Genomic DNA, 25,109 nt, shown 5'->3' with positions numbered 1-25,109 from the left:
GGCTCGCTATCTAAACAATCATATGCCCACGAAATCTACTATTGGGACTTGTTATCTAAACAAGTTATATATTTGTTATCTAAACAAATTATGTGATTGTTATCTAAACAATTCATATACTAAAACAACTAAAAACATATCATACTTATAACATATATCAACAACATAAAAGCATACGAATCTACCCTATTTTCCTTACCAAAAACTAGAATGTGAGAACAAGATCAGGACTTTGGAACACTCCTAAAAACCATAATAGAGATGTGAGTATACTAAAGAAAAGAGATAAAAAGAATGAACTACACCATCGAAAAGATACTTTCCAATAAGAGATCTCAAGTTCGAAGAACTTAGATGCCTAACCAAGAATAGAGAAGACCGAGTTAGGATTTTGAGTAGAGAAGAACTATAAGATTAATACAGAAAGGAACTAGAATTAGGAATACCTTGAATGTTTCTATGACCGAACTACACCTCGAAACCGAAATACACTATAAACCTTACTTCCCAAGTGTTTATTAAGCTTATAATGATTAAGCTTATAACCCCAACCCAAGTGTTTATCACTCTATAGTCTCACTAGCATCTGGAAGGCTCTGATCAATACTTGAAGAATGAATGAAAAAGCTTGGTGCTAGGTCCTATTTATAGAGTTCTAGGAATAAAAATCTTCTTTTTGGCTTTGAATAAAAATAATGAATTTAATTGAAAATATTTGAATATTCTTCAGCCAAAGGCTTATGACTTGGTCAAATTGTTCAGAGAGAGTTTTAAGGATTCAAAGCTTGATTTTTATGTTGAGCAGCAGCGAAGGCTTAATCCTATCATGAAGGAAGTGGTTAGAAAAGAGATAATTAAGTGGCTGGATTATGGCATTGTTTACCCAATTTCAAACAGTTCTTGGGTCAGCCCAATTCAGTGTGTTCCTAAAAAAGGTGGAACACACTGAAATTATTTCCAGAGAGAGGATTTTTGCCAACTACTAGGGAGGTGCCTGCCTTTCTCACTACTGTCATTGAGCAACACCAGTGGGAACTTTTCTGCCAGAAACCAGAGTATGCCATTATTCCAGTGGTCAAGGAATTTTATGCCAACCTTGCCTTCGCTGAAAATTTTGAAGTGTTGGTTCGCGGCAAGGTGGTCTCTTTTGCGGGTGAGGCTATTAATGCCCTCTTTGGGTTACCCAACGTTGACAACTCAACTTATACTGAAATGATCTTGGCACCTACCCCAACTGATTTTGACAAGGCGCTGCAGTGCGTCGCAGCCCCTGGAACTCAATGGTGCATCTCTTCTGGTGGTGTGCACACTCTCTTGCACACCTCCATTTTGCCTGAAGCTGCAGTGTGGCTTAGCTTTCTGAAGTGTCGATTACTGCCCACCACACATGACACTACGGTGTCCACAGAGAGGGTGTTCTTGTTGTATTGTATACTGGCTGGGCTGGGTGTCAATGTTGGCCAGATCATCTCTAGGCAGCTTGCTAGCTGTGCTAGAAAGAAGAAAGGGAAGTTGTTCTTTCCCTCACTCATCACACAGCTATGCATTAGAGCTGGGGTATCTGTTGCTTCCACAGAGGATATCCTTTTCGAGTGCCGGGATATTGATTTCTCTCTGATTGGCCAGACTCGTGCACCTGCCTCAGCCTCTGGGCCTTCCGCCGTGCCTCCCCCAGTTCCGCTCACTGACATCATTGCCCGGCAGCAGGAGATTCTTGGTCGGTTGGTGTCTATGGAAGCTCAACAGCATGCTTACTGGAAGTATGCTAAGCAGCGGGATGCAGCCCTCATCAAATCCCTCCAGCGCAACTTCAACAAACCAACAACTCCATTCCCAGTCTTTCCCAACTCCATCCTGGAGGCGTGGACTGCGCCAGCTGTGCCTGATGGCCCTAGTCCTTCGGCTGCTGCTTCCGAGGACTAGGAGGAGGGAGATTCTTTAACCCACTTTTGATTTGTAATTATTATTATTATTGTTTTGTAATTAATTCTGTTCTTGAACTCTCTGGTGGTCTACTCTTATTATCTACTATTTTGCTTCTATGTGTGTGTTTTGTTGCTTGTTCTGTTCCTGTCTTGTTATTTAGTTAATCTTGTAGCGATACTCTTTGCTTTTGTTCATATGTAACTATGGGGCTCCATGACGATTTCTTTACTCAATCTAAGTTGCCGCTGAATGTTTTTCTTTCTTGAGTTTTCAACTAAATTCTTTGAATGTGAATGTTGCTAGCCATTGATTGATGCAATTGTTTCTCCTTTTAGTTGGTGCATAATTGGATTAAACAATTTTGAGACCCTAGAACGAGCTAGTTTCTTGTGAGAGCTTAAGTTTCTAGAATTACTTAGTGATTTTCCTTGAGGCGAAATCCTAGACAATACCACACCGATGACATGATTTAGGCCATCTTTGGACCGTTTGAGCCTTTGCAGCCTACCTTGTATGCATTTTTATCCCTAGTCGCCCCATTGAGCTTAAGTGCCATTTTTCTTTTTTAGCAACTCATTAGCCTAGCTTTACATATATATATATTCACATCTTTTCACCACACCCTTTTAGCACCTTGATCTTTATAGGATTTATTTGTTGTGCATTTTGGGGGTTGTGATGAGTTGAGTGTGAGCAAGAAACTTGGGTGAGCGTTTTCTTTTTCTTATTTTGCTTGTTTTCACCATTGGGGACAATGTTGACTTTAAGTTTGGGGGGGAGAGTGTGTTCTCAATCTTCTTGTAATCTTGCCATTTAGTTGTTTATTCTTATAAAAAAAAAAAATAATATATATATAGAAAAAAAAGAAAAAAAAAGAGAGAAATTACGAAGTACACTCCCTTGCATCAAAGCTTCTAAAAAAAAAAAAAAATCAGAAATCAAAGGAAAAGAAAAGAAAAAAAAAAAAGAGTATGCATGTTTGTAAATAAGTTTGGGGGTGTACTTTTCAAATAAAGGAAAAGTTGTTTGAGTTATTGTCTTTGTATGTTAGTAATAAAGACTAGTGGCAAGATTTATATTGTGTTGTGGGGTTTTCTTTAGGGAAATTATTGTGTGCATTTATGTATTTAGGTCCTAGAAAGATTGAGGTGTTTAGGGTGATTTGAGCCAAAAATGTATCTCTCTTATCCTACCTTTACCCTAGCCTATCATTACAAGCTTGATAAAGTCCTATTGATCTTTGGTGTGGTGTTTGTCTACATTAGTGGAGAGGGAATTACTAAGTAACGTATGGAGACATTATTTAAGCTTGAGGACCAAGGGTTAGCTTGATTTTTGGTGATTGAAATTGTTTAGGAAAAGCTATGCATGTACTAAAGGGTGAAACACTTGGTTCATATTTTTGGCAGCAACATTCATACTTGAAGAATTTGGTTTAAAACTTGTGAAAGATTGAAATTTAGCTTCTCTTTTTCAAAATAAAATTTCCCGAGAGCCTTCCCCTTGTTACCATTGACATAGCAAAGTTTGTCCATTGTTGTAGTGTTTTGTCTTTGTATTTTCTTGTCTTTTGTGTTTAGTTTGTATCTTTTGTGTCTCTTGTTAGTTGTATTGTGTTGTTAGGGCCATCACTCGAGGACGAGTAATGTTGTAAGTTTGGGGGTGTGATAACTCTTGAATAAAGAGTTATTTCATGTGCTTTTGAACTTATATTTGTGAAAAAATCATGAGTGATGTTAGTTTATTTTTAGTTTTTGTAGCTAACTTGGATGTTTTCATTATCTTAATTAAGTGTAATTATTTTTTAGATTTTAATAGCTATTGGGTTAAAGATAATGATTTCATAGTTAAATATTTGCACAAAGGAATGAGTGAGCTTAAGAGTCTATTGTGATGAAATTATTGTGTTGATGGCTGAATATTCAGGATTGCTGCAGCAAAACTGAAGCATTGTGATCAGCTGCATTTTGGAGCATGGAACACGTGGCAGTCAAGAGTCAAGCTTACATTTCAGCTGATGTGGCAGTGGCAGAAGGAAATATCAGCATAATGGAGAAAAGGACAAAATAGAAGGAAGACTTGTTGTTTTGGGAGAAAAAGAGGGGCATTATGGTACTTTTGGAGGAGAAGAAGATAACCTAATATACCAAAAGAATGCTCCAGCCGTAATAGAGAAGCAGCAGCCATTTTTGGCAAAGAAAACCAGTGAGAATATCAGAGAAAACGCCAGGAAGAAATAGAAGAGAGGTTCAAGGAAGAAGGAGGCCAACCCAAGAAACTCAAGCATCATTTGGATTTGTTTTTCTCCTCTTTCTAAACTCTATTGTATTAATTTCTGAGTTGGATTTTAACTGAATATTATGGGCTGCTTTAATTATGAATTAATGTATATGAAATCAGCCATGAACTAATTTCTTGGTGGCTTGAATTGTTGATGAACCCTATGTTATAATCTATCCATTTCTTGCACTTTATTTTAGTAAAATCTCCCTTGATCATTCAAGTGTGCTTAAATTGATTTCTTGTTGTTTTTTGGCCAGCAATGGCAAGTTATTTTAATTATATTTAATGCTGGAAAGGTTGAATGTAATAGGAAAAGCTTGAATGACACAAGTCATAATCTAGGTTAGGTTATGTTAGTAATTAATATAGGGATATGTTAATTACCTTGTGTAACATATGATGAGTGAACTGTGATTGCATTCTTAAATCTGATTTTGCATAGGAATATGTTTAATTAGGTAGAAGAATTAAGGTCATAAGATTTGGGAAAGTTTTATGCGTGTTAAATGAACTTTTTGTTATCCTGGGAGTTTTGCTAGAATATTGCTGCAGCAACACGTTCGCAATTTGTTCAGGACGAATAATATAGGGGAATTCAACAATTCAAGTCCATTTTGCAATTCATAAATTTCTCTCAATTTTCTTGTTCAGTTCAGTATTTAATTTCAGTATTTCCATTTTATTTTAATATTTTTCTTAGTCTATAAACAACCACTTGACTTTTAATTTTCTCCAATTGTTTAGTAATTGTTTTGCTTACTTTTTAATTTGCAATCCCTGTGGAGACGATTCTTGAATACTTACTACTTTATTACTTGTTTTGTGACTGTGTACACTTGCACATTTTAATCAAATCAAATCTCACAACAGTTGTGACTCCAACTTGTAGAAGTAGAGCACCTTCATCGGGGTTGGCTCTAGGATCTCCTTCGCCACACAAAAAATACACCACCCCGCGAGAAGCTTATAGACTTGGGGTAGGAGCTGGAAAGGTGCGATCCCTTCGAACTTCAGGAATTGCGCAAAGTAGTCATGGAGTGGGAGAGTGGCTCCCACGCTAATGTGGCCCATGCTCCAGGCCCCGAACTCGCCCACGCTGGTATGGGCTTTCTTCTTTTTCCTATCCAGCCGATTGTAAAAGAGCTCGAGGATCGACTCCACTCCCAGGATCTTCTCCAAAGCATCCAACATCCAGCATCTGGTAGTTTCAGAATTCGTTTTTTCCCCCGTCCATCTCCCATGTGTGCCACTGGGAGGTTTGCGCCCTTCCAGGACGATGGGAGCTGACTGGACATATTCTTCCAAGTGGAGAGTAACGTCGAGGCTCATGGTTAGTAATCTAGGAACAAAAAAGAAGAAGCAAACAACCAAGCAGTTAGCACCAAAATCCAAAAAGGTTTGTTAAGGTACGGGGGCTCTCATAAGAACTGCTTGGAGGAGTCCCCTCCGGACCAGATTCGGGATCACTGAAGATCTTGAGAATTTTGATCGGGAACAAAGAATAAGTTTTTTCTAAGTTTTCCCGAGTCATCCTATTACCGCTTGTTCCAGGATGACCTAGACCTAAAAAGATCCAGGATGACCTAAACCTTTGTTCTATGGACCTACTACGCACAGGATCGCCCTAAACGGTGGTCCTGGTTCTAATGACCCTATATTTACAAATGCAAAACTAAAAAACGAAGGAACATAAATAATGGTTCAAGGTACTTACCGTAAAGTGCTGGTGTCAGAGTCTATAGCATTTCCGGTGATAAGGTCGGCAGGACCTCTGTGTTGAACGAGCAGAGGCGACACAAGAGTTCGTCTACTAGTCGAACCAAGACCGCGCTGTAGAATGATGGCACGAAAATAGGGCGTGTTGGGAAGAAACGGCGACGGAAACAGAGCAGCTACCGGAGAAGTTCATCGTCAAATTCGGACATAAAAAGCTCTCTTTATAGCTCTGATTGTTCTGAACGCGTAAAATTGCAAATGAAAATCTGGGGGTATTTATAGAGACAAAAGCACATTTCTCGATCCGACGGTTCAGGATGATTTCCCCCATCTAATGGTCCTGGATAACACAGGTGCTTTAATTAGCCCACTCGAGTATTGGATCACAGATTCACCAAGTCACGATCTGCGCCATCCCAATCCAACGGTCCCAATTGATGCATAAATATTAAATATTCCACTCGATTACCCTATCGACATCACTCGTACATATGGGACACCTTGGAATTTACGCTGATGGTTGGTTGCCAACACAATAACCAAGAGATTTTCTCCAAATCTATCAAGCACGAGTAATATTGACGCACCAGTAATAGGGAAACATGTATAGGTAGCGTGATGAAGTTGAAAGGTCGGGGGTCACCCAAGCGTCCTTGAAGTAAATGAACCTGCCTCTTGGTAAACGAACCAGACCGTTAGGATTTGATCAGGGATATTGGCACAAACGCTTCTCATGCAAGTTTACATCGAGCGGTCCCCCAAAAGATGGACCTATTTTCCGGGGAACAAACCGAGACACTGAAAATTGTTCTGGGAAGTGAAGCAAGCCTCCACTGCGCGAACACAGATAAAGCTTGGGGGGTAAATGTTATCCCCATTTCCTCCCCGCACACATGGCCTTATACACTAAGTCCATGGGCTATCCTGAAGGGGTTCGAGGCCCAAACCGAGCCCAATAGATGGGGAAGGAGTGAATCCTGGTGGCCCACGTATCAGTAAGCCCAACATTATCCTTTTGTGTAATCCGGGACCATGAAGTTAGCACGTTTCGTCTTCCCGGACCCAGAATAAGGTGTCGTCCGGGATGCAATAAGGAAGATGTTTCCAAGTTTAAGAATGGACTGGAACGATGGTGGATGCACCCGGGCTCTGGTAAACGAACCAGGGCTCTGGTTGATGGACCAGGGCATTGGTAAATAAACCCGGATTGGGCATCCGAGTTGGGAATGATAGACTGTCCACGACACTGACATCACCCCGAGAAACACGAAGTTTTTTCTCCTAAACTAACCTGCAGAAGAGGTTCCACACGAAATGTACGCCGTTATTCAGAACAGTATTGCCACTACTCTGGCGGATCCTGTCCCTCGGATCTCCTTAGAAGCCCACGCGAACCAGACTAGAGCTGCGTACTGTTGTCAGTCGCACAGCGTGGTTATGCTCAAGCCGGCCCAATGGGCCCTGATTAGTGTATTTTATTTGATAGAATCATTTGTATTAAGCCTCCGTTAGTGAGAAAATCATAATTATATTCATATTGGGCCCGGATTAGTCCGACCCAAGTCCAGTGCATCCAAACGCCTATAAATAGGATCGGTTGTGCACTGTAGAGAGGATCCGAATTTTCTCTTGTAAGCGATTACTCTGCTCAAACTTGCAGAATACTCCATTGTCAAAAGCTCTCTAAGCTTTAATATAACTGACTCGTGGACTAAGGCTTATTAACGCCCCAACCACGAAAAACCGTGCTTGCATATTCTAAATCCTTTCTTTTTAAGCTCTCTTATCTTTCATAATTCTATTTTCCGAAAAACTCGGTAAACACCCTTGATCACAGGTTTGACTAACGCTAAGTAAATTAGCTTTTAGTCCTTCAACTAACATCACATTTTTAAACTTTGGTAAGCCTTCAAAATTCAGCATTCCCATCTGAATAACATTTCCAGCTAATCCATTTCCAAATGTCACTCCACCACATTGCATAGGTCGAATATTGGCAAGTAAGTCTTTGTTACCTGTCATGTGTCTAGAACAGCCACTGTCAAAATACCACATTGGAGAAGCAGCAGTTTTAAAGCAAGAAAAACTAGCAAGACTGTTTTCTTCCTTTATCCATATTTGTTTTGGTGAAAAATGTTTATTTTGCATTTTATTAGTTTTTCCAAAACAATTGTACCTAAACATATTGTGCAAAGTAAAGCATTTAGGTCGAATGTGACCTCTTACACCACAAAAATGACAAATGGGAACAAATTTTCTGGATTGTTCACGAAATTTGTCATCCTTACATGATCGCTTCTCGTTTGTAGATACAGAAGATCCAGTTGCAGTATCAGACACCTGTAATGTTAGATCTATTCACCCAATACGAATTTTCTCAGATTTTACAAATTGGGTGTCCATTTTGATTTGAGATTCAACAAATCCCAACCTAGCATGACTTCTTTGCCCTGTGTTATGAATTTCTTCAAAAATGATGAACCTGGATTTAACATATTAACATTTCTTTTCAGATTTTCAAGTTCTTTTGTTAAATAGTTAATTTCAGTCTTTTTTTAACACAATTCAGATTCACAACTTTTATTTTTCATCTCAAGTTCCTTGATGTTATGAGACAAACTTCTATTAATTTTTGTCAAAGAGCGATTTTCAGCATAAACTTGTACCCACTTACCATACATTATCTTGTAAGATTCAACCAATGAATCCTCATTGATTTCTGACTCATCAAGATTTAAGACTACACCATCAATATTGCTTTCAGTGATGGTATTGTTCAAACACAGAAGTTTTTCCTGAAAAATACTAGACAAAAAAGAGTTTAAAGCAACATTTCCCTCATCTTCTTCACTGCTTTCGGTCTCATCATCACTCCAAGTGACATTAAGCCCCTTTTTGTTCTTTTTCAAAGTATTGGCACATTCTGATTGAATATGAACAAAAAATTCACACTCTCTGCATTGGATACCCTTTTTGTTAGTAGAACCAAAATGTTTAGAAAATGTGTTACCTTTAGGGAATTTTGACAGATTCTTTTTGTTTCTAACATTTTTCATGAATTTTTGGAAATTCCTTGTCAACAAGGTCATTTCTTCATCCTCCTTATAATCAGGAAAAAAAATTCAGAAGCTTTAAAAGCAATACCTTTATTTTTCTCACTTGAGGATTTCAGCTCGTCTTTTTGCTTGATCTGTTGGTTTAGTTCAAACATTCTCAAAGAGCCCATTAGCTCTTCAACCTTCATTTTTCTGAAATCCTTTGGTTCTTCTGTTGCTAGAAGTTTTGTGTCAAATCTATCTGAGAGCACACAAACTATTTTTCGAACTAAAACAGATTCATCAAGTTTCTCACCAAATGCAAAAAACTCGTTAGCAATGTCAAGCAATTTTTCATAAAACTCAGATAAAGTTTCAGATTCTAACATTCTTAATTCATCAAATTTAGTTTGTAGCATGGTAAAGCGTGATCTTTTGACATCAGCTGTCCCTTCGAATTGAGTTTGAAGGATTTTCCAAGCCTCTTTTGTAGACTCACAAGAAGAAATAATTTTTATAAATCCTTCACCAACTCCATTAAAGATCGCATGCAAAACCTTATTATTGTAGCTAGAAATTTTTTCATCTTCAGTAGACCATTCGAGTTCAGACTTTACCTTAGTATTACTTTCTTTGTCTTTATCAGTTGGTGGAATCCATCAAGATAGTATAGATCTCCAAGCCCTTTCATCTTGTGACTTGATAAACGCCCTCATTCTGACTTTCCAATAAGGATAATTAGTATCATTTAGTAGAGGAGGTCGAGTTATGGAACTTCCTTCTGCAAACAAAGACACATTACACAAAATAAATTAAGCGGAATAAAAATAACCACAAGATCTCACTTAGAGTTTAGTGAACCGCTCTAATACCAAATGGAATTCTGTATTTTATGATTACCAAATTTTTATTTAATTAACCAAATTAATTAAATGCGGAACAAACAAGTTGGTACAGCAAACCAGTATTCTGTAGCTACAGATCAAGTTTTTGTCACTACAGAATATCAAACCAGGGTGATAAAATAGAAATGACTGAATAATAAAATGACACACAAAGTTTTTATGTGGTGTCAATATCCTTTTAGATATTAATAGTCTAACGGGGTTACACTCAGAGATAAGATTCATTAATAAGGCTTCTAAAAAATACAAAGTATTTGACTTAAGCAAAGATTAGACTCCCTCTAATTTTATGCCGCAAGCTTGATGTATTTTCCACTTGATGAATGAATCTTGCTGAAACTTCAAGAACTCGATCTCCCTTCGATTTGCTTGAAGAGTGCTTGCTTCCTCCCGAGGTAAGACTAGGATGAACCTTCTTCCGAAGGTTTGCTCTTTGTTCTTCTCTTTGTTGAATTGTTTCGATACACAGAACAAATACAAAGACACACAATAACAGAGGTATAGCCAAACCACTAACCTCTACACAAGAAACACTCTTTTTCTAAAGATGTAAAATAAGTTTAAGAATAGACAAAAGAGTTAACCTAGACAAGGCTGATATGGTAAGTATTTATATACAAACATACTCACCTAAGACAGCCTTCACTAGGTCTGAACACACAAAACTCAATTAAAAATGTTTCCTTAAATAATCAATCAATTACATTGAATCATTCGTGATATGAGGAAACAGACAGAGTGTCTATAGCTATAGAACAGTTTGTATTTGAGCTGTCATTGCAAGATCCTATCTTCAGTTTTAATGAGGATCAATCTGATCCTATCTATTGAAATCTGGTCATAAGAATCAGGTTGTCAAATAAAATCAAGCAGATATAAAATAGACCAATATTTATTATTTGAATCATATGTTTAAAAACTAAGTATATTGTCACACATTCTATAAATAGAATAAATTGATATAATCAGCTTTTTATATAATCAGAACATAAATGTGAACAGAATAAAAATAAAATAATCTTCAATTAAATACTGAGATTATAAGAAATAAATCAAAAATATTTTGTCAAATATAATTTGCCAAAAATAGAATTTACAACAACCAAAAAAAAGAACATAAATTAAAATTTATAGTGAAGAAAGCAAGAATGTAATAACTACGGGTTGTTCTTAGTTGAGAAATAGTATGAAATTAAAGGATTTTTGTACACCTCATCACATAAGAAAAATACATATTCATATAAAAATTTCCTACAAGCATCACTTGAACAAAGTGAGTGAGTTCGTTAAGCAAATTAGACTTTCAATTTTTTTTATTTAATGAAAAAATTAAGCTTTAATTTTGTTTTCTTTATGCATAATATTTTTTATAAAAATTAATAGTTACTTATTTGTTAAATTAGTCTAATTGGTGTTCCAACCCCATTATTTTACACACTAAACTCAAGTGATCTTTAATAAATAAGTTATTCGCTTCAAACTCTCACATTTTCACATTCTTCATCATAAGTGTTGGAAATATTACAAAATAAAGGAGATACAATACTAAACTCGATATAGTATAAGACAAAAAGGCAAAAATACAAAAGAGCAAGAAAAATTACAACACAAAACTTGAAAGAAAGAAAGAAAAAAAGTAGGCATACACAAAGAAGAGAAGAGAATATGAATAAGGTGTTGGGGATTTATCGCTTACACTTTCTAGGCCAACAATGAATAATGAGAATTAATTCAATATTTTAAACCCTAGAAACTAATCAATAATATAAATACAAATCTTGATAATAAAAAATTAAATAATTATAACATGAATTTAGAAACATTTAATCACAATATAACAGTGGATTTAATGTAAGAATAACATAAATTAAATCAAGAGAAAAAATAGAAATTTGTGGAGAGAAAACAAAGTTACACAAAATCATAAGTCTATGATTTTATATGAATCATAAAATGTAACAAGGCTTGACACAAATGAAAAATTTGTTGTCCAAAAATTTCTATTTCTAGCCTCCCCTTTGAGATTGCTTGAAGCTACTACAATGGAATGAGATTGAACTTACAAACCTTGAATTTTCATGCAAGTCAAGCTTTCTTGATGAAAATCTTGGAGAAAACTAGTAATGTTGAGAGTTAGAAAAAGAGATAGAGTTTTAGAGAGAAAGAGAGATGAGTGATCAATTCACCAATTAACTCAAATGAACCCTTTAAATAGTATATGAACCTCATTAGACTCAGCCAATGAGATTAGAGTATTTTTAATTTGAATTTTGAAGCCAAAACACGTCACTGTACGGATGCGTACGGACAACCCAAGTGACATGTTGCCTGGCACCAGGCGATGCGTCACCTAGTACCAGACGACACGTCGCCTGGATGCTTTCCATAAATGAGCGACGCATCTCCAATGCCTTTGACTTGGCGCTCCAAAACTTGTCTAAATAACATCCCCAAATGCTCTCAAACTTTTTGGGTACTCTCATATGTCCAAAGAAACACTTTGGACCCAAAAAGATAATTTATAAATGCTTATCCGCAAGTCAACTCTCACATGTTGACTTTAGTGAAACCGTTATGGTTTTAGCACCTCTTCGTGCCTAACCAATTTCACTATATATATAACCAATCATAACATAAGGATTTAACAAATATTTAAGAACTTTGACCAAAAAAATCATTTTCACTTTCACTGGAACTCTTTGGTTATCTCTTAAGGAAATGTTCTTTGGGATTTATGGAGCCTAGTTTCTCAATATAGAACTAAAGAAGACAAGAATGTAAAGCATAACTCACATTAACAAATGATAATTATCTATAGAGTTCTAGCTTTTCTTTTTAATTTAAAAGTTTCCATTATTCAAAATTAAATCAAATGTGCAACTTTTATAAGTTACAAATCTTGTAACTTAAGTTAATAAATTTGTAACTCCTCAAATTAGGTTACAAAACCTCAAAATAGGTTACAAAACCATTTGTAACTTCTAACCTTTTTGATTCTGTAACCATTTTGTGACACGTTTTCTAATTTGTAATTGTAATTGGAGTAAATTAATGGAGAAATGAATGAGAATAAAATGTAGAAGAATCAGAATCATTATTTGTATTATGTTGTTTACTAAAACTGGCTGGAAGGAGAATCAGAATCGTTTTATCATGTTTACATAATCAGAAAACAAAATCGGAATGTTAAATTAACATAATTATATTTTTTTTATTAAAATGAATATTTTAGCATTTTGGTGAGATAGATTTTTGACGGACAAAATTGTCCTTTTTCTTTTCTTTTAAAAAATTAAATAAAAAAGAAGAAGTCATTGAGGGTAATGGGATTCCCTTAGTATTTGGGAGGAGAAGTATTCCCTATGTTTTTTACCTTACTCCACTTATCTCTCTCATTCATTAGTTTAGTAAACACATGAATAGAATGAATAGAAGTCATTACCACACATATCATTCCCATTGACATTAAGTAAACATGCTAATTTGATTTGTTTAATCAAAATATTATATTATTTCACAATAAGATAATACTTTGAAACAAAAGTGAAAAATGGCAAAAATCGACCAAATACATTTTAATAAATGTTCGTATATTACAACTTATATAAGTAAAACATATGGACTCATTTCTTATTTAAATACAAGTAAGCTGAAAATGTAATGCTAATTATGAAAAAACGTCCCTCTAATGAGCTTCCAATGGGAGTCCCACGTTTTCATTCAAACTCTTAATGTAGTCCTTCCTTGCTGGATGTTCTTCCTGCGACCGATTATATGCAGTCCAAACAGGCTCCTCAATGAACAACCTCATCAACTGTACAAAACAAATATTAAGATCATGTTTGGTTATGAAAAATAAAAATGAGAAGAAAAAAAATCCATTTTTATTTTATATGTTTGATTTTACTTTAAGACATTAAAATGATATTTCAAATTGAGTGGTTTTTCTAACATTTTAATAGAATGACTAATCTTCCAAAAAATATAAGGAAGAGTCATTCCAATAAACAATATTTTTTAAATTTGTATCATTTCATTCTTATTCTTTCCTTATTTTAGTGGAAAGATTATTTTTCAATAGGAAATTTTTTTTTACTCCTATTTTAAATTTGTGATATTTGCAGTATAAGTACCCAATGTTTAAGATTTGTAACGAACATAGACCAAATTTTTTTTAACGGAGAAAGTACCCAAAGTCACTAAAAGAGTAATTCCGTCGAATTCCGTCAATAGGGTCTCCGTTAGTGGGCCATGGGGTACACGTGTATGCCACAGATTAAACATAATTTTAATTTTAAAAAAGGGATTTTAATAAATTGGTTTTTAATTTAATTTCTAATATTATTATTATTATTATTTCAAATCCTAAAAACTAAAACCCCAAACTTCCATTTGGTTCCAAACCCACGAAAAAATACCCAAAGAATCGAAAACCCCATTCCCACTCAGAGAACCCAAAGCACTTGACTTTTTCTTTGACGAAGACGATGGCAGAGGAGGCATTTTTTTTGGTTGAGCTTGCCGGAGAAGACAACTCACAATGCCGTGGAGGGAACCAGCAGTCCCACTACCCATTTACGTTAAGGTTTTTGCAACAAAAAAAAAAAAAAGAATTTCATACCGTTTGTTTCCTTTGTGCTTGTATGAAATGATAAATTGGTTTTGGGACCACATGAGTTTGTCTTGCATGGAATGAGTTTTTTATTGACTAAATACTTAGTAAGTACATTAATAGTATTGTTGAACAGATTTGGCTATAAAGTGATGTTTTTCTATTGTCCCACACACTATTTTTGGGGAATCTTTGCATTGGGTTCGGGTTCGGGTTGTGTTTTTCTTTCACATGTGGACAATTTTAATAGGTGGGGATTATTAATATTTGACTATTTAGGATGGTCAGGATTGAATTCAACCATGTTTACCCTAAATGTACATCACGAGGGTAATTGGTTTAATCCATCTGGAAAAAAGAAGTATGAGGGAGGACAAGTGGCTTGTTTTGATGGTTGTGTAATGGATGAGTTTGGCATGTTAGACATGAAGAGGCTTGTCAAGGAGCTTGGTTATGAGCTTCCTTTATGTTTCTAGTTCAAACCAACAGATGTACAGTTGAATGATGGGAAGAGATTAGCGACACACAAGGATGTGCTTGAGAAGTTGAAAGATATGAAGGTGAGAAAATATAGACATGTTGATGTCTATTTAATTCTACCCGAGACAGTGTTGAAACTTGGTTTTTATAGCAGTAAGAAACCAGCACCATATGTACCCCCTCAGCTCCATTGAAACGATGTATTATTGAGGATCTACCTAATGATGTTGAAGTTATGGTAGATGTATTTGTTAGTGCTAAAGCAGATGATTATGTCATGGATAAGAGGGTGTTTGAAAGGGTCATAAATGGTGATGATAATGTAGAAGGAGAAGAGGCTAATGGTGATGAAGAATTTGTTATGTATATGCCTGATAATTAGGGGGAAGGTGATGAAGAGAATGATGAGTTTGATTTTGAAGATGAAGATGAAGATAATGAAGATGTTCAAAGTGTAAAGGATGATGGTGATGAAGATTTGTTGATTTTGGAACGTGAGGAGTGGGAATAATTCAGAGGTGGGGAAGATTTGGCCAGAGAAGATGATTATTTGGGTGTCATTACCCATGTTGAAGATGAGATTGCTGAAGCATCCCAACCACACCCTGGCAGCACAAGTAAGGGTGCAATCAACTTTGTAGAAGAGCTTGATGACATGGGAAATCAAAGTCAAGTGTCAAATGATGCTGATTTGGGCCACACATCAAGGCAAATTCAAGTCCAACCATCACCTGACTTGGGCCAAAGTCCAAGGGAAACCAACCAGGTCCATCAAGAGTCTGATTTGGGCCAGAGTTCAAGGCAAAGTCAGGTCCATCAAGAGCCTGATTTGGGCTAGTGTTCAAGGCAAACTGATCAGGTCCAACTAGAGCCTCATTTAGGCCAATTTGAGGTCCAACCAGATGCAGATTTGGGCCAAGAAGACCCTGTTGAAGACATAGATTTTGTTGAAGAATAGTATGCCCTAGATGATGAAGATGAGGAACAATATGAAGAGAGTATTACTAAGCCTAGCCAATGGTGGGGTTCTATGAATGAAGTGTGTGGGCATGTCCAAGCAGACAACTTAAATGATGGTTATAGAGTTCTAGCTTTTTTTTTTTTTTTTTTAATTTAAAATCTTCCATCATTCAAAATTAAATCAAATGTACAAATTTTATAAGTTACAAATCTTATAACTTAAGTTACTAAATTTGTAACTCCTCAAAATAGGTTACAAAACCATTTGTAACTCCTAACCTTTTTTATTTTGTAACTCCTAATATTTTTAATTTGCTTTGTTTAATCAAAATATTATATTATTTCACAATAAGATAATATTGTGAAACAAAAGTGAAAAATTACAAAAACCGACCAAATACATTTTGATAAAGGTTCGTATATTACAACTTATATAAGTAGATAAAACATATGGACTCATTTCTTATTTAAATACAAGCTGAAAATGTAATGCTAATTATGAAAGAATGTCCCTCTAATGACCTTCCAATGGGAGTCCCACTTTTTCATTCAAACTCTTAATGTAGTCCTTCCTTGCTGGATGTTCTTCCTGTGGCCGATTATATGCAGTCCAAACAGGCTCCCCAATGAACAACCTCATCAACTATACAAAACAAAATTAAAATCATGTTTGGTTATGAAAAATAAAAATGAGAAGAAAGAAAATCCATTTTTATTTTATATGTTTGGTTTCACTTTAAGACATTAAAATGATATTTCAATTTGAATGATTTTTCTAATATTTTAATAAAATGACTATTCTTCCAAAAAAACAATATTTTTTAAATTTGTATCATTTCATTCTTATTCTTTTATTATTTTAGTGGAAAGATTATTTTCTAATAGGAAAAGCTTTTTTACTCCTATTTTAAAATTTATTTTATTCATATTTTAGTTAAGAAAGAAAGTGTAGAAGTATATGAATTAAGTAATGTTTTTTTTTTTATGAGTATCACATATATATCTACGAAATTTTTATATATTTAGAATTAATTAAAAATAAATATTTATTAATTATATTAATATAAATTCGAATATTATAAAATATCATTATAATAATAATATTTAATATAAAACTATATATTTAATAATTATATTAATATAAATTCAAATATTATAAAATATTATTTTGATAATAATATATAATTATAATTTTTTTTACTAATTATATTAATATATTCTATATATATTTTAAAAAACCATAAATAATGTTTTAGTTTAATTGACGACATAAATATATAAGTTCATATTTTTGTTGAACCTAAATACCTAATTTATTTTTTTGACGGCATAAATACATAATGTTTATTTTTTTACTTTTCCCCGTTAAGTGGCATATACCAAACTTTTTAAATAGAGATATTAGCGACATAAATACATAAATTTATGTAACTATTGCACTTAAATACCTAACTTTTAATCTTTCTACTAATAATAAAAAAAAAGTTTAATTTTTAAAAAAGTAAATATATGCTACAAATATTAAAAGTTGGGTATTTAAGTGCAATAGTTACGTAAACTTATATATTTATGCCGTCAATATCCTTGATTAAAAAGTTTGGTATTTGCCTTCTAATGAAAAAAAAAATAACGATTGTAACAAAAAATAAACGTTAGATATTTATGTCGTCAAAAAAATAAGTTAAGTATTTTAGTACAACAAAATCATAAACTTAGGTATTTATAACGCAAATACCAATTTCTTTTAATACATTTATGTCATTATATGATACTTCTATGGTGCATGCACTGGATATACCTTTTGTGTTTCTGGCTCGTGAATAGTTTTCGGTGCGATTTTTTTTATGACCATGTTTATTATAGTTATTTAAGAGCATATTGCAGATTTTTAGAAAAATCTAAATAATTTACAGTGCCAAAAACTAGGTTCAAACATGTTGCACGCGTGACTAATTTTTTTGATGTGCGTGAAAAACAACTTGTTTGAACCTAGTTTTCGACACTGTAAATTATTCAGAATTACTTTAAAATTTACAGAATACTCTAAATAACTATAATATATACGATCATAAAAAAATCGCACCGAATACTATTCACGAGCCGAAAAAATCTTGGATGCCTTTTTAAGTATGCAATATAGAATTATCATCTCTATATATATATATACATATATATATAATATATATATGTATATAGTTCAAAAGATTCTTACTTTAATGTAGTTGGAGGTGTCCAAGGTGAACCTATGGTAAATCCCAGCTGGTAAGATAATAAGATCACCAGCCTTCATCCAGATCCTAATCCAACGGTCCTCCTTGTCCCTAACATCAAAGTAACCACTTCCTTGCAAACAATACCGGACTTCTTCATCGCCATGTATGTGTTCTGTGTAGAAGTTCTTCAGCTTCTCTTCATAATTCTCCAACTTTTCAGGGCTTATATCAATCAAATCCTATATGATATCACCACAAATGAGAAAGAATTCTTACAAAACGATATGTCGTTTGTTCCATAACTGAAGTAAAGAAACATGTAAATAAAATAATACAAGTTCATTCGTACAATACAATAATACCATGTAATTATAACCTCTGGTTTCTCTAATATGGCGTAGCTCTTCATCGTTCTCGTAATCCTTGGGGTTCAGGTGCCAGTACAGCACTCCCAACTCTGCAATATATCACCAAAATATATTATATATACATCCATATTAATAAGCAAGGCTTTGGATTTTGTCCAAGAACCCCTTATATATTTTGAGCTTGATTGTATGTAGATTTAAATTTAATGTATTTTAAGTTTAGTAATCATCTGATCAATTCATCACCCAGCTTAACAAAATCTATACCCAATATATAGTTATATACATATATACACGTATAGATAGACAGGGAGGAGACCTGCCAATTGGTCCATTGGAAGAAGCTCGATGGGGTTGTGACGGTGAGGGAGCCAGGGATCTTCATTGCTGTCGTCCATGAACCATGCCTGCTTCAATTAACAATGAAAAAAGATTTATTGTTAAGTTTAAAAGGGCAAGTACAACACAAATCTACTCGAGTATTGAGTTCATCTAAACTCGGTCATATAACTCACCTCTATAGCCATAGCTAGGTCTCAGGTCTGGTCCGGCTTTGTCTCACCCACAGCACAACACGAGAACCTATAAACAGAAGCCAGTTCTGTATATCATATTTTGTCATTTACTATCGATATTTTTAAAGCTTAAGATTAGTCACGTCCCCTTTATCGCCACGTTTCAGTACATTTTGTGGCTTTATTTTTTGTGGTGGAACTATTTTTGGTCACTTGCCATGGAATACTAACTAGCACAAGATCTCTCTAGAACACTTTGGCTGCATTCCTCAAGTCTTTTTCTTGTTTAGGTTTTAATTTTGGTTTCTAGTAGTTTAGCCATAGGTGTAGCTCGCTTATATTCTTTCATCCTTATTTATTGATATTTATTTCCAAAAAGGAATAAACTTTAGCATCGAATACACTAGTTCAAGAAAGCCCACCACTATATCATATGATGTATATCCTCTAAAATTAAACATAAATATATATTTATAGTTGAGAAGGAAAAACGAATTAGATGAATGCATTAGTTAAGGGGAAAAGGATTAGATCCCTTAAACATCTTTTAAAAAAAAATATCAGCTAGCTAGAAATACAAGGCAGACTAGATAATGTACAAGACATTTGTTTTGTAGATACAACATATTAGACAAGAGAATAACTATGTCAACTCAGAGTGATCGATCATAGGCTACTCGTGAAGAAAGGACTGCTTCCACCTATCTCAACCTTGGAAGAAGGCTTAACATAACAAGGAATAAATAATTCCCTATCAAAACCATATCATCCTATTAAATACAAAATTGATCATGTAAGCCTAAAAAACTCAAATTCTCACATACAAAAGGCCAGTAGAAAAACTTAAGGGAAGAATAGGCAGCCGAAAATATGCAAAAAAAAAAAGCAAGTCTCTGGGAGCCTGTGAATTGGTTTCTTCTCTCCCATCCTCTCCATGCTACGATAATTAGACAAAAGATTTCAGCAATCCAAGTTATCTGCAAAGCAGCATATAAAAGATAAAAAAAATCATGAAATGTGGATTGGAAATGACAGTTTTCTGTAGTACAATTCATCATGAGATTAGTTGGTATGAGAAGACAATCTAACTAGGGTTATAAACAGAATAGGGGGTGATAAACTCAGTCTAAGCAGTTCGCAAACAAAGTAAAGATCTTTTATAGCTTACGCTTTTCATTGAGATCAACGGGAAGACACGTTATCTTAGGTTGATTGTCCATTGTGCTACACAATGCTTGGGAGAGCCCAGGCTGAGTTGGAGAGCTCGTGCTACTGCGGCTTGAATTACCATTTGAGATATGTGTCCTCACTTGGTGGTTTAAGTAGACTTCCAAGCTAGAAGAATTAGTTGTAGCGTTTTTCTTGCTCTTCAACCTTCCCCTAGTAGGATAGAGAAAATCGGAAATAATGAGTGACATCAAACAAGAAAAACATATGAAAGTTATTAGGGTAAACAGGAGGTTTTGTCACTTGGGATACCTGTCCTTTCGCTTTTCACGGTATCTCTGCAGTGACACTTGTCTGCTTGCCTGACCATCTGCATCTGGAGAAACACCACTAAACATATTAGACTTCTCATAATTAATCAAGTTCGAAAGCTTCCTCACTTGGCTAAGCCTCAAATGTGCCTCATCGCTCATCAGTTTTGCACAAAATGCACAAAAGTATTGTCAAGACATTGTTAAACTAGGCATTATGTTGAGTGCAACATTACAGACATAAGTGAACAGCCCAATTTTCACTGAACTAGGAGAAGAGATAAAGTTGGTGTTAACAGAATCAAGGAACTTGTGACTTCAAGAGAGGAGGAAAGATGGTGGTGGGAATAGAGCTAGCAGATGTGGTAGTTTGATAGCTTTATATGTGAAGCTTGCAAAGGTGGTGGAGAAGCAAAGTATACAGAGCAATTAGTGGTTAGATAGTTTGCAATCATGGTATATGCTATTCAATGAATCCATCAGTGCCAAAGGTCTGTGATATGTGGTTTTTTGAAGTGGTGATGGTATAAAAAGAGCGCAATACATTATGCGTATCTTCATTGATTTTCACTCTTCCTCTACTATGAAATATTTTATATGGAAAACACAATAAAGAACATGAAAATTAAAAAAAAAAAACTACACACATGTTATTAGTTTCCAAGGACATCCTCATTTCTAAAATTAGACACCCAAAGATAAGCCCTTGATCTCAAAAAAAAAAAAGAAGATATTCTGTAAATTATTTTCCTTGAAAGGATCACTATGCAAATAGTAAAGTTCTTAAAAGGATTTTAAGTACCATTTTCTTTCTCCCAACACTGATGACTATGCTCAGCTATCTTATCTGCAAAATGGCAATGAAGCTATTAAGTTATCTAACTCAAGATTTTGAAGTAAAAGCTTTATATAAATTTCCTGGATTTACAGCTCCCTAAACATGAAAATCCATCAAATTATGAGCAAAAAAAACTTCCCCAAGTAATACCTGTCTGCATGGGCTGTGAAATTGAGACACTAGGAGGAAGGCCACATTTTTCACTTGTAGTATTTAAATGCCATGGAAAGGTCCTAAGTGCTGCAGGGACACCAAATGAATTTTCCCGAGCTAAAGGGATTGGACTTGCTGCAAGGTGCATGATTGCACGTGCCTGCAAAACCATTCATGGCTGCATTGGAAAGCTAACCTCAAGATATCACTGAGACTAAGTAGAGGAAACTTCATTACCTTCTCCGGTTGAACTCCTTCATATACATTCACTTTTCCACAATAGAAAATTGTCATTTGCCCAACTGATGCATCAGTTGCACATTGACTTCTGCAGCCAGATTTTCAAGTACTGTTGTTTAGCCATTTTGTATAAAAGATTTTAAAACAAAAACTAAAAGCCTGCATCAATATGATCTAGATTTTTTTATCATAAATTTTCAATACAATCATACCAGATCCAAATAAGCATACATATACTCAATCCAGCAGCGTGTAATTTTATAACATAAAAGAGCATTTAACCACATTGACATTTTTTAGACACTTGTGTTTAGCAAACAAGTTAAATAATTTAGGAGAAATCCTATAAGTAAAAGCATAAGAACAATTAACAATCCTACAATAAATGGACTAATTATGTTGCACCCCTCATAATAGTTTCAAAAAAACTTAAATGGACTGAGCACATAATCGGCATTGTTCACCAACACTCCTTTAGTTCGATTCTTTAAAGCTAAAATGTCAATAGATCCACCAAAACACAGATTACCAAACAAGTTCAAATGTTCAGAAAAAAAAAAGAAAGAAAAAAAACCCTCATAGCCTAACATCGGCCATAGCACAACCAGCTCTTGAGGCATAACAATTGCAAGCTAAAGTCAACATACCTCAACTTCATAAATTGTTCAACCGAAATGAAAAAATGAAAATACTAAACGTAGCTTCCTGGCAACACTCAACCAATATATGCACATTTCACAAAAAGGGGTTTTTTAGAAACGAAAGAAGCATAAAAATTAGACCTTGGACTTGCCCTCTCATCTATATCAGCGGGTCTTTCCTCAGGCTCCGGAACAGATTTCGTCGGTTCCTTTCTCGGATCCGGAATTGATTCTTCAGCCGAGACTGAAACCTGGACATCGGCACTAGCTTCTTTAGCTGATTCAGCTGAATTCGAATTCACCTACAGTACCATTTATTCAATAATCAGCTACATATATAGCTTTTAGATAAATATAATAAAAAACAAGAAAATGCTCAGTTTGGTGGCCGAGGAAATGTTAAGACACTGTCAATGATGTTTTCAACAACTTGGTCAAATCCTCACCTAGCTGAACGACTAAAGACATGACCTTTTTCGTCAGAAACAAAACAAATCCCAAGAATAAAAAATTCTCATCTCAACATTACAGTCCCTATTACTTTCCCTCCCATTTTCCCGGCAACCAAACAGTTTTTCCGCAATAAAATAATCTACTTTCAAACAAACTTACACTAAAAGTGGGGAGTCGGGGCGTGTTCGAAGTCGGAGAAGCGACAACTTTCCTGATGTCTCCGGCGCCGGAATCGTCACAAGGCTCCAACAAAGCCTTCAGCGAAATCACCTGCTGGATCGCCTGGGATTTATTCCACGAAGGCCTTCGCATCCCTGTACAAACACGTGTAATACTCCAATAATTACGCACATACATATACATATACATATACATATACATATACATATATATATTAATTTAACCACATTATTACAAGTATTTTATACATTTCTTTTGCTTCTCTCTCTTTCCTTCTTTCTTTAATTTTTCCTTTTCATATTCCAAGACAAAGAACAACCAATCAAATCCGCCATTAGGACAGAAGAAAAAAAAATCAAAAAAAGAAACCTTTATCTTTGAGGTATTTGCGGCAATCTTCACGAGTGAGCTGAGAAATGTCATCTTCAGTAAGCTGGTTAAGGGGCTTGTCGAGTATGGAGCGAAACGTCGTCGTTCCGGCACTCATGGCGGGAATCTTGCCGGAGACGGAGAAGGTAGGTCAACAATAGTAGGGAGGTGTAGTGGAAGTAGAAGTGGTGGTGATCTGTAGTGAATCGTAATATTGTGAAAATTGAGGGGTAAAAATGTCAAACCAAAAGAAAAGGTAAAGTGAGAAAGAGAAAGAGAAAGAGAGTATGGGTGTGAGTGAGTTATAGAGAGAGAGAGAGAAGAAGTTGAAGAAGAAGAAGAAGAAAAGAGGAGAGAGAAAGAGGAGGAGAGAGGTTGGTTAACCTTTTAGCAACGGCCTTGCACCCTAGACTGCCACGTATGCTTCTCTGAATTATTGTGGACTTTTAACCCAACTTATTTTATTTTATTTTATTATTACCACCATAGATGTATTAAATTAAGGTTATAATTATTTATTTATTTATTTTTCTAATAGATGGCCAGTTGACTGTTCAATATAGTATCATCACTAACCCGAAATCAACTAATTTACAACATATCAAATCCATTTCTTGAAAAAGATAAAAAGGAAAAGAAAAAAAAACCCACCAATCCCACCGGCATACCAACTTTTTGAATTAGATATTATAGGAAAATGCTAAAGAGGATTTTTTTTAAAAATGTGGATATGTAGTATTGAATATGATTGTTGTTATTTAGCACGTTATATTGGGATAACGATATCCTATAATACTTATTAATTTAAAATGTGTAAGTCTCGATATTGGATTGCACCAATAACAATATAACATTTTTTGTAGTGTTGGGCATCACCGATACCCCTTAACAATGAGAAATTTTATGCCAATTAAACATCACCCTTTTATACAAGTATTTTCCTATATTCCCAAAATACCCCTAACATAAACTTCCATCTCTTTTTCTGATATTGTCTTCTCTCTCTATCTCTCACGTTTTCCCTTCTCTCAAGCTCTCTCACTCAAAAAAACAAGGCAGCCACCATGTATTCTCTTGATCTATAATAATTTTGGAGCTCATCTAATATGAGATTTGAAGTTGTTCTTTAAGCAAGTTTTTAATCCTATCAAGGCAAGAAACTCCATTTTGGGTTTGGGATCTAGTGTCACAAATTTTATGGGTAAGTATATTTTCGTTATGTGTAGTGAGGAAACTTGTTTATTTACATTGCTTTAACTATTTCGAACAGATCTATGTCTGCATTTTGGATTTTTTTTATTGTTTCACGGTCGAATTAGAACTGAGTTTTCCTGGGTTTTTTTCTGCCTCGATAAGTTTCGATGAAACTCAACATGTCTTGATGGTCCTCGATGTACCTCGACATGCCTCAATGCAGATTAGGAATGAAACACCTCGATTAGTCTCGATGGACCTCAATAGAAACATGTAGTGTCTTATAGATGACCACCTAGATTAACCTCGGCAGTCCTCGATGGACCTCGATAGGGACCCGAAGTGTCAAATAGACGACCACCTCGATGAACCTCGATGGACCTCGATACGTAGACAAAATTTCTTATACTTGGCCACCTCGATTAGACTCGACGGTACTCGATGGTTCTTGATGGAACTTGATATTTTGCAGATTTTTTATGTTATTAAATTATTGACCAATTTGTTTTGTTTTTTTTTTTTTTGGGTTAATGCAGATTCGAATGTTTCT

The 25,109-nt window shown here is 34.9% G+C and overlaps 2 protein-coding genes across 3 annotated transcripts; both read right to left on the bottom strand.

Annotated features, from left to right (window-relative positions):
- Positions 1–16,297: 16,297 nt before the first annotated feature.
- On the bottom strand, positions 16,298–19,170 carry LOC133819140 (acireductone dioxygenase 1-like). Of its 2 annotated transcripts, none has more exons than XM_062252314.1 (5): positions 19,014–19,170; positions 18,818–18,905; positions 18,493–18,587; positions 18,130–18,369; positions 16,298–16,560 (listed from the first exon to the last, which is right to left on the bottom strand). In XM_062252314.1, the coding sequence occupies exons 1-5, from the start codon at positions 19,023–19,025 to the stop codon at positions 16,432–16,434; spliced, it is 564 nt and encodes a 187-aa protein (XP_062108298.1). In that variant the 5' UTR covers positions 19,026–19,170; the 3' UTR covers positions 16,298–16,431. The 2 variants fall into 2 exon arrangements, with proteins under 2 accessions (XP_062108298.1, XP_062108297.1); XM_062252313.1 differs by having other exon boundaries at positions 18,818–18,908; positions 19,014–19,154.
- A 328-nt stretch (positions 19,171–19,498) lies between these two features.
- LOC133819139 (protein TIFY 4B-like) lies at positions 19,499–23,719 on the bottom strand. The gene is made up of 9 exons (XM_062252312.1): positions 23,366–23,719; positions 22,976–23,130; positions 22,505–22,665; positions 21,720–21,810; positions 21,480–21,642; positions 21,294–21,338; positions 20,493–20,556; positions 20,182–20,393; positions 19,499–19,990 (listed from the first exon to the last, which is right to left on the bottom strand). The coding sequence occupies exons 1-9, from the start codon at positions 23,481–23,483 to the stop codon at positions 19,974–19,976; spliced, it is 1,026 nt and encodes a 341-aa protein (XP_062108296.1). The 5' UTR covers positions 23,484–23,719; the 3' UTR covers positions 19,499–19,973.
- Between the last annotated feature and the right edge of the window lie 1,390 nt (positions 23,720–25,109).

The sequence above is a fragment of the Humulus lupulus genome, chromosome 2, assembly GCF_963169125.1.
Source record: "Humulus lupulus chromosome 2, drHumLupu1.1, whole genome shotgun sequence".
Lineage (NCBI taxonomy): Eukaryota > Viridiplantae > Streptophyta > Magnoliopsida > Rosales > Cannabaceae > Humulus > Humulus lupulus.
The sequence above is the reverse complement of the archived record's forward strand: the minus strand, read 5'-3'. Positions and strand labels throughout refer to the sequence as shown.